Source organism: Crocuta crocuta, unplaced genomic scaffold (assembly GCF_008692635.1).
Source record: "Crocuta crocuta isolate KB4526 unplaced genomic scaffold, BGI_CrCroc_1.0 scaffold107, whole genome shotgun sequence".
Classification (NCBI taxonomy): Eukaryota; Metazoa; Chordata; class Mammalia; order Carnivora; family Hyaenidae; genus Crocuta; species Crocuta crocuta.
In genome coordinates this window covers 2,103,027-2,119,727 of record NW_027531877.1, presented here as the reverse complement: position 1 = coordinate 2,119,727, position 16,701 = coordinate 2,103,027, and the positions used below count along the sequence as shown (strand labels likewise).

Sequence of the window (16,701 nt, the reverse complement as noted above, 5' to 3'; positions counted from 1 at the left end):
CCTCTTTTTTACTCTCTTCTTGCTACTGTTCTGTTTAGGACTTCATCATCCGTCACCTTGGCAAGTTCAGTAGCCTTGCATCTAGTCTCCCTGCCTCCTTTTTCTCCCCACTTTGCCATCAGAATAACTACACCAAAGCATTTCCCTTTTAGGGTATCCACCTGCCAAGACCTTCAATGGCTTACCCATTGGTTACTAAAAGAATAAGATTCCAAAATGTTAAGGTTGATGTTCCATGTCTCCCGCAATCTATCATTTCCAGGCACCCTCTCCAGCATTAGTGCCCACCAACCATACTCTGGGTTAATTGATCAGGCCCCCATTTCTCCCACAAAATAGTTACTGTGGTTGTTTGTTTTTGTTGTATATCAGCACCTGCCATTTCTTTCACCCAGTATGCTTCACCTGTCTCTAAATCCATTAACATCCTCCTCAAATTCCAGGCAAATGCTGCCTTCTTCAAGGAAACTCCTTCCTCTCCCCATTGGAGGGAGAAGTCTTTGTCTATACTTCTTAAAGAACTAGTGTTTATTTAATTTTTTAAATTTTTTAAAAATTTTATTTGAGAGAGAGAGTTTGTGTGTGTGCCATGAGCAAGTGTGAGCAGGATAGGGGCAGAGAGAGAGGTAGAGAGAAAGTCCCAAGCAGATTCCACCCTGTCAGTGCAGAGTCCAGTGCAGAGCTCGATCCCACGACCCCGGGATCATGACCTGAGCTGAAATTAAGAGTCAGACACTCAACCTACAGGGCCACCCATGTGCCCCAATGTTTATTTTTTTTAGAGGCAGTTTTCAGATAGGTGATGATGATGATAATGATGAAGATAGATAGATAGATAGATAGATAGATAGATAGATAGATAGATAGATTAGATTAGATAGAAGGACTTGTGGCTTGTGAGGAGGCTGAGCAGAGGATGAAGAAACATGAACAGAATAGGGAAAGTCTATGGGAAAAGAGCAAGAAAATAAAAGGGCATTTCTTAGGGCTGGAAAGTGAGTGAATTTGAAGAGATAAGGCTGGGGAAATGGACAGGTTTGGACATAAAGAGCACTCCAAGATGTGAAAGATACACCCAGATACTCATAGGTCCTTGGAGGATTTTGAGCAGGGCATTGACATGACCAGACCAGCTCTTTGGAAAGATCGCTCTAAATTTATGTGCAAAGTGGATGGGGGGATCTGGGGACAGGATACCTCAGGGGGAGGCTCCTACATGTTGCTCATGCTGAGAGACACCAGCTGGCACCTCATCCAGGTCTCTGTCGCCTCAGTAACCACCGTCTCTGCCTCTCCTCAGGGCTTCCAGGGCAGCGGCTGAGGAGACCTTACCAAGGAGCACCACGCAGTAGATGCTGAAACATCACCCCCAGGAGAAGAAGCAGTAACATGGCAGCCCCTGTTTGAAAGGAATTAAAAAACAGCAGAGTCCCTTTAGAAAGAAACAATGTCCAAGAAAGGGCGAAATAAGGGCGAGAAGCCCGAAGCACTCATTGTCGCCCTTCAAGCTGCCAATGAAGACCTCAGAACCAAGCTCACAGACATCCAGATAGAGCTGCATCAGGAGAAGTCCAAGGTGAGTGAGGCCCCTTAGGGCCACAGCCTGGAGAGCACTCTGGCCCAGCTCTGCCTGCTGGCCCACCCCAGTGGCTCCTCTCTGCCAGTTTCTGGGGAGATCGACAGCCCCTGTATTTCTGGAGAGTCTCTTGTGTGTGTCTGTGGCAGGACTCGAGCACAGGATTCACAGAAGGTGAGAATAACATGCTCATGAGACTGATCTCTGCCTCCTCAGGAAGCCTGGCTCAGGAAACCAGTCATAAACATTGAGACGACCTCCACTCCCACTCCCTCCCACCACTGCATCGTTGTACGGCCCTGGGCGAGTTCCACCCTGCCCTCGATGGGGATGGATTCTTCCTGCTATGGCACGAGCAGCCCTTCTAAACTATATCGCATCAGGTCATTCCTCTCCTCAGACCCTTCAGTGGCTTCCTACCTTTTCAAAGCCAAAGGGTTTTCCCTACCACTACAGGATATTTCTTCCCCCTCTCTAGGGCTCATCTCCCGCTGCTTTCCCCCAGATGACTCTGTTCCGTCCTCTTTGCTGGATCAAAATATATATACTGATCACATTTAGGGCCTTTGCCCCTTTGCCCCCAGGCAGCTGTCTACCGCTTTCAGATGTCAGCTCTGATACCTTCCATCTGCCACAGTCCCTAAGACAGGACACTTCTCATGCCCAGTTACTCCTATAGCCATTTTGATTAATTTCATAGTGATTTCTGCATTTATCTATTTACTTGTTTAGTGCTTATTTCTGCCATCCAGTGTAATCTCCGTGAAAGCCGAGTCCTGCCTGACCTCTGTCTCTCAAGCCTAAATAAATGTTTAGAACAGAAAAGGTTAGCATGCGTTTGTTGACTGGGCAGAGGAACAAATGAAAGGTGATTCATTTTTTTATACCTTTGTCAGCAACATCCTCCTATCTCAAGAGCTCTAATGAGGTTCCAGTTAGACAAGTATATAAAGCAGTTATGATGATTGGATGAGAAAATTCATATCATCCTCAGAGAGATGCCAGGTGCATGGTATACTTCTAAATATATTCTTTCTAATAGCTCTGTATGTGAGTCTGTTGCGAACTCAACTTTGGAAAGTCTCTTTACTCCTCTGAATCTCATCTCTTAGCTGGATATGCTAACACTTACCTCTTCAGAGTGGTACAGGTATCAAATACGGTCAAAAACAGAAAAGTATTTTCAAACATCAGACATACATGAGACATTTTTGCTCAGTACACACCAGAGACAACTGTGTCTGCATGAAGTTGCCCTATGTAGATCACTCTTTGTATAGTAACACAAATAGATGTTCCTGATCGAGCTATAATTCAAAAACCAATATCCTCATTCTTTTTCATCTATTTCTTCTTCTTTGCCATTACTATCGAATTTTAATTATTGGGGCACCTGGCTGGCTCTATCAGTTAAGCATCCAACTCTTGACTTCCACCAGGTAATGGGTTCGAGCCTCACGTCAGGGCTGTATGTTGACAGTGCAGAGCCTGCTTGGGATTCTTTCCCACTCCCTCTGTCTCTGCCCTTCTTGTGCTCTCTCTCTCTCTTTCTCTCAAAAAAATTAAATAAACATAAACACTTTTTTAATTATTTATTTTCCAAAATATCTATTTCTCCTGGTTTCAGCAATAATAAAGCTTAGATCTGCCAAAGTTCCTTGCCTCCTGTCTCTGTGGAGACTTAACCTTGGATAACCAGACCCCAGTGTAAAATTTGCGGAGGAAGTTTTCTTCCATGAAGCTAAAAGGGATGTGATATCATAAAAACAAAGAGTACAAAACAAAACAGAAACATTCGTTTGAGAGTCAGTAGACCAGGGCCTTGTGTTTATCTCTCCTCAGGGACAAATTTAAGCGTCTCAATATCTTGACCCGTAATTCAGATGACTGAATGTGTCTCTCAAGCATCACTGTGCATTAGAATAACCCGGGGGAGCTTGTTAACTATTGAGGTCTCTGGGCCCACAGCACAAGGATTCTGATAAAGCAGACATGGTGAGGGCCTGGCCTTGCACTTCTGACAGACCTCCCAGCAGTCCCCATGGAGGTGGCTCTCTGCCTCTTGTTGCAAACAGACCACGAAGGTTCCTTCCAGGTCTGACAGTCTATGAACGTTTCGCCGGTTTAACTTTCCCTGGGGCAACGTAACATTGCAAGGGAGGCTGACTCCTTTAATTGTAGTAACGACAGGATGACAAACTCCATCCATGGGTGAAGCCTGTCTGTCTCAGTGACCATAAACTGACGCTGATTTACAGAGAGCAAACTCCTGAGGTTTCAAAGGGCAGAGGTCCCACAGGCCCCACCACTGCCAATTTTGCACACATTCAAACCTTTTTAAAAGGGGTAAGTAAGTCTTGAGAGAGTGGTCAGGGCTACTTGTTTATCCAGGGCCTGGCTGGCACTGGTATCTAAGCTGGCAGATCACATGTAACCCCCTTCCTCTGACAAGAGCCTGACAGTCAGCCTCGTGCAGAAAAGCACTGCCCTTATCCTTCTCTCTGCTGGCTGCCCCCCGTCTTCCTCTCTGTGGCAGTTAATTACAGTCCCAGCACAGGGACTAAAACAAAGCTCCACCGCCTGTCAGCAGCCTTCCCCAAAGAGCAAAGGGAATTTAGAGGGCAAGCAAGTCATAAAGCAGTTTTATTAAAATAAATATGATTGTGTTTCCAAAGGCCCAGGCTTTAAGAGAGAGAATGTAAACAATGCCAAGATGGGAAGTCATACCCTCAGTTTGGCTCCTAAACTATCATGATAAAATGACAATGCAGCTACTGGGAAATGGGCAAGTTCAAGAGGGCAAACCTTAGGAGCAATGGCACATTACTCATTTTTCCAGAAAGACACATCATCCTGTTGAGATTTGTGAAACACACTGCAGGCAGAGTCGTGAATGCTTTAAACTGATTATACAAATAGCTACACATTATTGAATGTTCACTATCTGTCACACACTGTAATAGGCACGTTTCATCCTGTCATAACTGTATCTCTTTCACGTAGCACCTGGGTGACCCTGAGCAGGTTTTAAAATCCCTTTGTGTTCCCCTTTCCTCCTCTGGCAAATGGGAGAATAGCAGTGTCTACTTCAGACAGATGTATGTGTGTTTGTTGGTCTTGAGCAGTTAGTTTGTGTCAGACATGTTCAGAATTATGATTCAAGTATAGTTGGGCATTGTTCTTCTCCTCATATTACAGATGAAGAAACTGAGGCTTGGTGAAGCAATGTAATTTACCCAGAGGCACATGTTAGTAGATGGCAAAACTGGTTCTTCAACTCCCTTGCCTCCGCTCCAAAGTCTATGCTCTTATTTTCTTTTCTGATATATTTGCCCCAGCTTTATTGAGTTATAATTGATAATATCACATTATATTCGTTTTAGGTGTACAACATAGTGATTTGACATATGTATAGATTATAAAATGATTACAACAAGAAGTTTACTCAACATCCATCACCTCACATAGTTACAAAATATTTTTCCTTATGATGAGAACTTTTAAGATCTCCTCTCTTCACAACTTTCTTGTTTTTAAATGTTCTATATCTTTTTTTAAAGTTTATTTATTTATTTTGAGAGAGAGAAAGAGAGCATGCAGGCACAAGAAGGGGAGCTGGAGAGAGAGAGAATCCCAAGCAGGTTCCATGCTGTCAGCTAAGCTCCTGATGTGGGGCTCCATCCCATGAAATGTGAGATCATGACCTGAGCCGAAATTAAGAGTTGGACATTTCACCAACTAAGCCACCCAGTTGCCCCTCTCAGTTCACAATTTTCAAATATGCAATACAGTCTTGTTAACTACAGCCACCATGATATATGTTACAGCCCCAGATCTTATTCACCTGATCATTAGGAGTTTTTCCCTCTTAACCCCCTTTACCCATTCCCCCCACCTGTAACCCCATTTCTCTGACAACCACCAATCTGTTCTCTGTAGATTCCATAAGAAAGTGAGATCACATATTATTTGTTTTTCTGTCTCTGACTTATTTTACTTAGCATAATACTCTCAAGGTCCATCTGCATTGTTGCTGATAGCATGATTGTCTTCCTTTTAAAGGCTTAATGATTTTTTTATTGTGTATATGTGTATTATATAATATGTATATATATACACAGTTTCTTTATCCATTTATCCACTGATGGACAGGTTATTTCCATGCCTTACAGAACCTATGCTCTTAAGAAATGGGTGGCTCAGTTAGCTAAGCATATGACTCTTGGTTTTTGCTCAAGTCAGGATCTTGCGATTTGTGATTTCTAGCCCTACGTTGGGCTCTGTGCTGACAATGTAGAGTCAGTTTGGGATTCTGTCTCCTTCTTTCTCCAAATAAATAAATAAGCTTAAAAAAATCGGAAGGTCTGGAAAAAAATGGAAACCTTCAGCAAAGGAAGAGAGAATATCAGAAGTTTATTTTATACTATTATGAAAATTACAAATGAAGAAACAAAGTGTTGGGGGTGGGGGTAGTAGCATACTGAATCCTTCCCCCATAGATGCCTGCATTTCCACTACAGGGAAATGAAACAAAAATACTGGACACAGTCAACTTCTAGTTAGTAGAAATTTGTCTACAAGATTTGCTAAGCACTAATAGGAATAAACATTCTGATAAGTCAGTCATTTTGACGGAAGTCCAAGAATAATGACTAAGAAAATGGAACTGGGGAGCCCTCTGTGGCGGATAGGAAGGAACAGAAAGCAGGGACTCTGTGCCGTATGTCCTTGTTATTTCTGAGCCTGCATATTCACATCTATAAAATGAGTGGATTGTGGACCGCATAGAGTCACCACCCTTCCAGAATGGTAGGGATGCGTCAGGGAAGGCAACTGTGTGATCCAGCTCTTCCTGCGCGGAGATGGCTCTCAGGATCCTCAGGGATCAGACCTCCCCTGGCCCCCTGGCCTCGGTGACATATCTTCCCCTACATCCATTTACTCTGTCACATCACCCTGCTGTACCTTTGTCATAGAACTTTGTACTGTCTGAAGGTATCGTGTTCCTCTGCTGATGTATCGCCTGCTGCCTCCCTCACTCGCAGTATAACATAAGCTTCTTATGGGTAAGAGAACATGTCTGCTTAAGATATTTCCTAAGGAAGGTGCCCTCAGTGATTTGAATGCTGCCTGGCATGAAGGTGGGTGCTCAAAACTACTTGTTGAGTACATTCTCCTGTTGCCTTTTAGAAACTTTCCCATCAACCCCATGGCATAGATTTATTTATTTAGGTAGAGAACCCAAGGCTTGGGCAGAGAAAGGATTTCCATCTAAGTCTGTCTCTTTTTTGGACCAGCCCTCTGAGCCCTTAGGCTTTGGTGTTTTCCTCTGTCTGTCTCTCCCATGGACATTGTGAGGCCATATCCACTGCTCAGGGTGTGAGCTCCCTGGGGATTGCTGTGAGATGTGAAATCTACCCACTGATTCCCTAGGGCTCTCTACCTTCCCTCAGAGCCTGCCTGTAGCTTTGGTGAACCCCAAGGGCCCAGGGACAGCGGGCCTGGAGGCCCAGGAGCAGAGAACAGGGCTCCATGCTGGAGGCAGGAAAGCAGCATGCCTGGGTAACAGCATCTGGGGGGTCAGCTCCAGACTGGAGTTTGTGCCACTGGAACAGCCCTCAGACTGCAGAGCACTTCCAGACCTCGCAGCGAGCCTGGGAGGAGGGCAAGGTGTGGTTACTATTCCAATTTCACTGAAAAAGAAAATGCGTTCTTAACTCATTTAACTGATGTGCTCCCAGTGACACAGCGAGTGGAGCAGCCAAAATGGGAATTCCCAGCTGACCTGGCTAATACTGAATATCTTGTTGCCTCCAGGACTCCCAGAAACCCAGCCAACCCTTGTCCTCAAATGACTGTGTGAGTGCCTCCACATTAGGGGCCCCAATTTGGGATGCAGTGTTTCTTGCCTTATGCACGTTTAGTTTTGTTTTCAAGAAGTGTTAAATGTCCAAAAGTAAGAAATACAAAAATAGAAGTGTTGGTACCTTCCCAGGTTGTATAAAACCGCCCTTATAAGCAACCTTCCAATAGTGGGAGCTTTTCCCTCCTTCACATCTCCTGACTGAGTGGTGCTGAGTGCCCGTGAGACGCCCTGCCTGCCTACTGGGAGTTTGATCTCCAGGAACACCCCCGGCGGATAAGCCACACCAGAGCTTACGTTAGCTTCTCTTGCCTTGATAACCTCTCAACTTCCTTATCTTGGACAAGGCCATCCAGTTTTTAATCCTAGATATCTAAGGTCACATCAAAGTTCAAACATCACCCACTTGATCTTGGCAGAATTTACACTGGCATTTTTCAAAGGCCAGACTAGAAAAGGAAGATACAATGTGAGACTAGTGTGGGATAGTCATGAATGTTCTTCCCTCTGACACAGTGTCAGCTCTCTTCAGTAAGATTACATTTTCCTAGTGATTTGTTTTCTTCCATAAAACCTCCAGGGGAGAAAGGATTTGGGATCTGTATCTTTCAAAGCCCTGCTCACTGTTCACTCCCTTGCCCTGTCTCACCCCATACCCCAATAGTGCACACACATTCTCTGAGTTTCTTCCAAGTTAAGGTTAGATTCCACTAATACTAGGGAACTCAAGACATCCCTAGGAGACCCAGTTTTACCTTTGTATCTGTTAGGAAAATAGTTATTACGGTCTTAATAATATAATAGTAATGTTAGTTTACCCTGATAATATGAGTTCTTTTTTAAAAAAGATTTTTTTAATGTTTCTGAGAGAGAGAGAGACAGTGTGAGCAGGGGAGGGTCAGAGAGAGAGGGAGATACAGAATCTGAAGCAGGCTCCAGGCTCTGAGCTAGCTGTCAGCACAGAGCCTGACGTGGGGCTAGAACCAATGAACTGTGAGATCATGACCTGAGCCAAAGTCGGACACTTAACCGACCGAGCCACCTAGGCACTCCTGAGTTCTTATATTTATGTTGTTGGTATTAATATAGCATTGCATGATTCAATAGTACTAATATATACAATATATGTCAAAATTAATACTGTGCCATTTAACCATGTATTGATAATTATCAATCTCCCAGGTGTTCCAGCCTTTCCAAAGGACTTTTGATACGTTATCTAAGTCAGCCCTCACAACCATATGAGAATGAGGCCCCCAGTCCCAATTTACACATGAGAAAACTGAGGCTGGGGTTGGTAAAGAGCTTGCTGAAGGTTTCAAAGTGACCAGGCAGGTCCGGGACCTGACCCAGACCCGGCTCCTGGCCCACACCAGGCTCTCCGCAGCCTTCCTCACACTGTATTTGTGCAGAAGCTAGTCCTCACCTTTCTCATCTGACGTTCAGATGATACAAATGCTACCTACATTACAGGTGGCCGAGGGTAAATGTGGTGGTGTGTGTAAAGCCTTTAGGAAGGTGGCTAACTCGCAGTAAGCCCTCAATAAATGCTATTATGTGATCCAGCGGATATTTTTTCTGAAACATTTACACTTAACAAAATTGATTCCTTCTACTGAATGGTTTTTATTTTCCTACTTCACATATTATCCTTATATTTTTCGTTGTTACTCAGGAGTAGTCTTTTCTCTTTTTGTGTATGTTTTACATTAAAATAGTAAAGTCCATTTTCTTACCAGTACAATCCGAGCTGCAAGTAATTTTCAGAAAATGATTTTACTACAAAAATTTTAATTGGCTTTTTTCCCTCCCAAATGCCGTTCACATCCTTTGTGTCTCCTTCATAGTCAAACACTTCTCCCAAGCTTAGAAAAGCAAGTCATACCTAGAAATTCTGCAAAAATGTCAGTTTCTATGGCAACCACAATAAGCAGACATGAAAAATGTCAACTATAATCAATCAATGCCTTTGAATTTTCTTTGAGTTGTATGGATTTCTTTAAGTGATGGACAAGAAGGCCAGTGTTTGTTTGTATTTGTTTTTATCTTCAGGTTGGAATGTTTTTTTTCTTTTTTCTTTATCTCCAATCTACACACAAAGGATCAGTGTTTATAATTTGAGAGAAATGACAGAATCACAACATGAAATAATCTAATGCACCTGCAGAAGATTTGACATAAATAATTTTAGGTCACCGATATCTCCTCTGATAGCCAGTAATAGTATTACCTTCCTTTTCGTAGTACTTTGAAGTTCAAGGTACTTTCCCATGCATTATCTAATTTAACCCCCCAAATAATCCTGTTATGGGTAATTTTTAAGTATAACCAAAGATCCTCAGAAGGATAAAGCAACTTCCTTAGATAGAGCAGACTGTGAAATCAAAATGCAAACCCAGAATTCCTTATCCTTTGTCAATTTTTACTAGTTATTTATTGTTCTCAGAAGAACTGCTAAAATTTCCCTTAAGTAAGTTCCTGCTTGCCAGCCCTTATAGTCATGATGTTGTTCCCAATGCCTAATGTAAGTACAACCTGCTGAAATTGAAGATAACTAATTTCCTGTCACTTGAAGTAAAGTTAACTTCCCCAAGGTCCTAGATGTAAGGTAAATTATCTGAGTTTCTAAATCAGTGAAAAATAAGCCCTGTTTTTTCACAAAAAACCGCATTATTAGAAATCAGAAAGGTTTTTGTGTAGAAGGCACAATAGTGTATATTTTTGGCTTTGCGGGCCGGTCTTTCTGAGACTGCTCAACTCCATTGTTGCGAGAGCATGGCTGTGTTTCAATAAAACTGTATTCACAAAAATAGAGGCAAGGAATTATTTGTTGCATGGGCTGTGGTTTATCTGCCCATAGTCTAGTCACTTGAGTTTATTCTCAAAAAATGGGGAGTAAGATTTAGGCTGTCCTTACTGAAGCACTGAGAGAATTACCAAGCAGAGGACAGACAGTCTTCTATGTGGTGGTTTTTTGTTTGTTTTATTGTTGTTTTATGCAGTGAAGGGATGGATGAGCGGTTGCCCCAAGAAACCCTACAAGTCTGTGTTCTCTAAGCTATATGACAGGATGTATTATTCTTGCCTCTGGCTTAGAAGGCTAGCCAGGGAAACATACTGGCATACACTCTTTAATCGCACACACACTCTCAGGCTCTTTATTATGTGTTGTGCTGGCAACCACGGGGTAGACAAAGATGAACAAGGCTCGTTGGCAGCTTTCTAGCAGTTTGCAGTCTGGAGTAGGAGCAGGAGAAGAGGTGGTGAAGACAGATAAGCATGCAGAAAAACCATAGCCATAGCATAAAGAAAAATGTGGAAAGGAACAGTAAGGAGGTCTTAGCCAAGTGCACTGAAACGACATGAGTAGGAGAAATGAGGTTTGTCCTGGGCAGGCAGGGGCGGTATGACTAGAGAGGGTGACGTGATGCTGGTCATGAGGGATGAGAGGATCCCCGAGGGAGCTGAGGAAAGGGCAGGTCAGGAAGTGGAAACCATAGGCACATGGGTACAGAGATTCAGGGCATGTGCAGTAAAGACCGTAATCCCTTGTGCCTGCAGTATGGGTCAGGTGAGGAGAGATACAGCAAGAAGCAGGAATGGGAGCTGGAAGTCCAGCCAAATCTTTTTTTTTACTTTTTTTTAAAATGTTTATTCATTTTTTAAGAGACAGAGCACGAGTAGGGGAGGAGCAGAAAGAGGGAGACACAGATTCCAAAGCAGGCTCCAGGCTCTGAGCTGTCAGCACAGAGCCCAATGGGTGGCTGGAACTCACGAACCATGACATCATGACCTGAGCTGAAGTTGGACGCCCAACCAATTGAGCCACCCAGGCACCCCAGCCAAAACTTCTGAGAGTTTGAAAGGTGAAGCTGAGGTGTTGGGTTTCTATTCTGCAACATAAAGGAGCCCTGGCTGGTTTTTGAGTAAGTACATAGATAGGATCAGAACTGGGCTTTACCAAGAGAAGTATTAGCAGCAGTGCGGGGAAAGCCAGATTCATGCAACACACCAAGAACCCTAGACCAAAGCTCTGTCTGGGAGAAACCAAATATGATCCACAAATGCAAGAAGCCATGTATGTGATTTTTAAATTTCTTGTAACCATGATTATAAAACATAAAAGAAATCATTGGAGTTTTTTAATGTTTATTTATTTTGAAAGAGAGACGCAGAGCATGACTGCACACATGGGAGGGGCAGAGAGAGAGAGAGAGAGAGAGAGAGAGAGAGAGGGAGAGAGAATCCCAAGCAGGCTTTGTTCTGTCAGTACAGAGCCAGACATCGGGCTCTATCTCAGTAACCTCGAGATCATGACCTAAGCCAAAATCAAGAGTTGGACACTTAATTGACTGAGCCACCCAGGCGCCCCTGGTTTTAATAAGATGCTTTATGTAATCTAAGTTATCCAAAATATTTTTATTTCAACATGTAATCAATATAAAAATGATTGCTGTGACTTCTACATTCTTTATCTTACACCAAAACTTCAAAATCTGGTGTGTATTTTCACTTAGAGCAAGTCTCAATTCTGACTTGGGACATTTGAAGCGCTCAGTGTGGCTAGTAGTCCCCAGACTGGATAGCACAGCTCTAGAAAATGTATTATAATAATAATAATAATAATAATAATAATAATAATAATAATTTTAAAAAAGTATCCAGGAAGGGACCTGGGCCAGAGTTGGAAGCAAGATCAAAAGAGAGTCATCTAAGGATGCCTGGCTGTTTATTTCGCCAAGTCTCCTTGTGCCCTAAGTTCTTTTAGAATAACCAACGTCGGAATAACTTCTATGCCTTTAAAGTAAAATATTCATAAATTGCCATGTGGACTTAGAAAATCCTGCTGTAGCCACAGGTAGGTAAACTGTTAAGGTAAGTCAAATCTCACACACTTTGTGTTATAGTTACAAAAGTCTCAATGAGGAGTTTGAATCTTAACATTTTTCAGCTAGAGAGGCTCTTCACAATTATTTCATGAGACCTCCCAATTTTACAAATGGCAGAGACCCAATTCCACTCAACCAGATATTATTCCCAGGGTTGCCTAATTGTTCTCTTTTTCTGCGTTACTCTATGTGTGTGTGTGAGAGAGAGATACAGAGACAGAGAAAGAGACAGAGAGGAGAGAGATTCTACAGGTACATAGCAGAGACAGAGAGACAAAGATAGGCAGCAGAGATGGGGTTCAGCGGGAGGACAAGTGTGAAAAACATTTGCTAAGAGCCTTTTTCAAGATACAGTTGCTAGGGCCCCACCCTGATCTACGGAATCAGAGCCAGACTCACATCACTTTAAGGTAGTGGCATGGCTAATCTACAAGGAGACCTATATTATTATCAGAAATTAGCAAAACACTGAAGATTTTGTTTAACCAAAATACCTGAAATGTCTAAAGGCTGGAAGGAATGCTTTATTAAACTGCTTGACAGGTTGGTTGTTGGGGCGAGGAGAGGGAGAAGAGTTGGGGTAGAGAAAGACACAAAGGGACATCTGTGGACCATGTAGAAAGTTCTAGACACAAGATCCCTTTAACAGAGAGATGGCCCAGTGAACTGCACTGTTTTTGGCTGGTTGTGTGTGTGTGTGTGTGTGTGTGTGTGTGTGTGTGTGTGTGTGTGTGTAAAATGTTTGGAGGTAGAACTAAGTTGGCACAGAAAGAAAGGTGATGTTCAAGATACATCTACTGTCTTCATTTTTTACCTCTCTCATGACAGCAACCAAAAAAGAAGGGGGAAAAGGGGAAATGTTTTATATCACTTTGGGTACCATTTTACTAATCTGATCATAATATTGAACAGTCCTAACATGCCCACATTTATCAGCTTGCACCTAGCCAGGAATGTGAAGCCAGAAACGGTCTGCAGGTGATCTGATTTGAACTCCTCCCCACCAAGGTGAAAACCATTATAGCTCCGTGTCCTGATTTTAATGTGCATACAGCCACCTGGGGACTTGTTAAAATCCACGTCCTGATTAGAGGTCTGGGGAGGAGGAGCCCCAGGCCGTGCATCTCTGATAAGCGTCCAGGCCATGCCTGTGCTGGCTGTCCGCAGACCACTCATGGAACAGTAAGGCCCAGGAGTGTCGGATAGTTTAAGCACAAAGTAATACACGCATCCCCAGGTATTTCCTCCTCTCCTGCGCTGTACTCCCGGCTTTGGGGCCTGAGGTTCCCTTCCCTCGGACACACGGTGGCTGAGTGGGAAGCGATGAGGTGTTCAGAGCCCACAGGGCTCTGAGCTACAGATCCTTTGCTTGAAGGTTCATCCCTTTTCATCCTTTGACCTCTCTGCTTTCAGGTGTCTAAGCTTGAGAGAGAGAAGACTCAAGAAGCAAAGAGGATCCGTGAGCTGGAGCAGCGCAAGCACACAGTGCTGGTGACGGAGCTCAAAGCCAAGCTTCATGAGGAGAAGATGAAGGAGCTGCAGGCTGTGCGGGAGAATCTCATCAAGCAGCACGAGCAAGAAATGTCAAGGACAGTGAAGCTGCGGGATGGGGAGATCCAGAGGCTCAAGTCGGCCCTGTGTGCCCTCCGGGATGGCAGCAGTGACAAAGTACGGACAGCGCTCACCATCGAGGCCCGGGAGGAGGCCCGGAAACTGTTTGACGCGGAGCGCCTTAAGCTCCTACAGGAAATCGCGGACCTGAAAACTGCGAAGAAGCAGGTGGACGAGGCTCTCAGCAATATGATCCAAGCGGATAAAATAAAGGCCGGAGACCTTCGCAGCGAGCATCAGTCCCATCAGGAAGCCATCTCCAAGATCAAGTGGGAGTCAGAGCGGGATATTCGGAGGCTGGTTAGTAACCCAGTGCAGTGCGTGGGGGCACATTCCCTTGGCAGGCGTCAGAGCACCGGGGCTGTGCTTTTCCGGGTGTCTCTCATGAGTGCCCACCCCTTGTCTAGCTCTCTATCCGAAACACAAGATAGGTCCATAGGTAGGCAAGTAGTTAGATAAACAGATGCGCCCAGGCCAAAATTGGAATCGTAAAATGTAAAAGATACGGGAATCACCTTTCTCCTAAAAACCGGATTCTTCCAGCCGCGCGTGTATGGAGAGTATCTGTTCAATGATTCCTGTTTTCTCGAATGTCTCTAAAAATATTCTAACTTATGAACTCTTCTAAAATCAACATGTTTTGTGGGCGTTCCATTTGTAAAATGTTACTGGGTTTTTAAAGGGGTAGGGAAAGTGTCTACGGCTTTTTAAGTTTCTGTGCCATCTGAAAATGGCAGCCACTGAGAGCTTCCTGAATGATTCACCTGTCTTCTTTCCAGGGACTGTGTCTGAAAGCAAGAAATAGAGCTATAAGTTCCCTAGTCATTTTTAAAATAGATCTCCTTTCCCAAAATAAATAAGGACCATTCAAAACCAGAGCCATTATAATTTTTAAACTGGATGTCATTCTTAAGTAGTTTATTTGCTATTGCCAATTTCCAAGACTTATTTCAAAGGGTACAGAGTTAGAGCTTTCTCTCTTCTCTCTCTTTTTTTTTTAAATGTGTAATTTGAGACAGAGAGCGAGCAGGGGAGGGGCAGAGAGCGGGGGGGGCACAGAGGCTCTGAAGCAGGCTCTGTGCTGACAGCTGAGAGCCTGATGTGGGGCTCAAACATGAACTGTGAGATCATGACCTGAGCTAACATCCAACACTTAACCAACTGAGCCACCCAGGTGCCTCAGATCTTTCATTTTAATATGTGTGACCAAAAGCACATTGGTCTCTCACTATACCTAAAAAAAAAAATTATTGTGTGAAAGCCTAGGTTGACTACATCCAGTTATTTTTGAAGACACATTTACACGCATCTATACTCAGAATGTTTAGCATTTGTTATATCTTATCAAATTAATCCTCACCTGTTAGGATGTACTTTATGCTTCCCTAAAAATAATATTTTCTGGGCACCTGGCAGGCTCACTCAGTGAGCATGCTAGTCTTGATCTCCGTATTGAGAGTTATACCCCATGTTGGGGGTTGAGATTAGTTAAAAATAAAATCTTTAAAAATAATAACAATAATATTTTCTTAGGAAAAGTACACTTTCCTTCTGTGTCTGCTTGTTTTAAGCAATTATTTTTTAAGAAATCCAATTATGTTCCTTGAACGATATCTCTAGGATTTCAATTTTAAGTAAAAGTGGGTACCATAGAACATTTTAAAATATAAATGTGTAAATTTCTTTGTACTATAATACAGTGTGACTATAAATTGTTGCCTTTGCCACACTTTCCAAAAATTCTTTATCTGCAATTCAGTCTATTGCCCTGGTTGACAATAAAGACCAAACACAGTGCAGAAATATTAGTCTGCCCTGCCTTTGGTTTTTGAAATGACAATGGCTAATGAAGAAAGAACCAGCACTGTGAACTCTGGAGTCAGCAGGTGGGTAGATGAAAAGGGCATCATACATCAAATATTTGTGTTTGTTGATGGTTTGGGATATAAACTCTATGAGTATATCCATCTGGTATCTGTAGTTTCTTTCTATAAGTGATTTGCTCTTACCAGAATACTGCTAGAGTAGACAAGCAGTCTTTGTTAAGAACAATGTAAAATCTAAGCTACCTGAGGAGTGGTGAAAAAACTGGGTGCAAATAGAGGAACATGAGAAACTTTTTCAGTATTACAGATGCCCTGGTCTTCAGTTTTTTTCTTCTTCTTGTCCTGTGACTACCTCTCAACCCAGCTCCATTTTTGGAACTGGAAAGGAGGGAAATGGAAGCTGTTCTGTTTAGAAAATTGCCTTCCAGGGAATTCTGGTATGTACCCCTCCCCATCTAAGAACTAGAACTGTGGAAGATTTTCAGTGCTCTGAAACCAAAGCCCATGCTTACAACAACTATGCAGTAGAGACTCATCGGCACTTACTACCGGATATTCTATAGAAAACTATTTTGGAAAATGCTGAAAGTATGATGTTGGGGTCAGTATTGCATAGTGCCTATTAGAATGGGCTCTAGAGTCAGAAGACTGAATTTAAAATTGGGCTTTACCACTTATGAGCCATAGGATTATGACAAAGTTTTTAACCCTTTGAGTCCTCGATTGTCATCTGTAAAGTGGTGATAACAGAACTTACGTAATAAATAGGATTGTCATGAAAGAAGATAAGGTATATAAAGCTCTTGGTATGGTCCCTTGAATGTTGTAAAAAATTAATAAATTTTAGTTACGATGATGGTGATGATGAAGATGATTATATTGGCTGTAATGGAGTAATTTCCAGGACATTGATTTAGGTAGGATACATCAGAACCA

The 16,701-nt window shown here is 43.0% G+C and overlaps 1 protein-coding gene across 5 annotated transcripts in view; it reads left to right on the top strand.

The window, feature by feature from the left end:
• JAKMIP2 (janus kinase and microtubule interacting protein 2) overlaps positions 1–16,701 on the top strand; it is a 174,922-nt gene that overhangs the window by 103,559 nt on the left and 54,662 nt on the right. For all 5 annotated transcript variants that reach the window (XR_013337286.1, XM_077772953.1, XM_077772952.1 and 2 more), the window contains exons 2-3: positions 1,301–1,576; positions 13,742–14,239. Coding sequence is in view for 4 of the 5 variants with exons in the window: in XM_077772953.1 (XP_077629079.1) it covers positions 1,448–1,576; positions 13,742–14,239 (627 nt within the window). In the remaining variant the exon portion in view is untranslated. The remainder of the gene's footprint in view (positions 1–1,300; positions 1,577–13,741; positions 14,240–16,701) is intronic.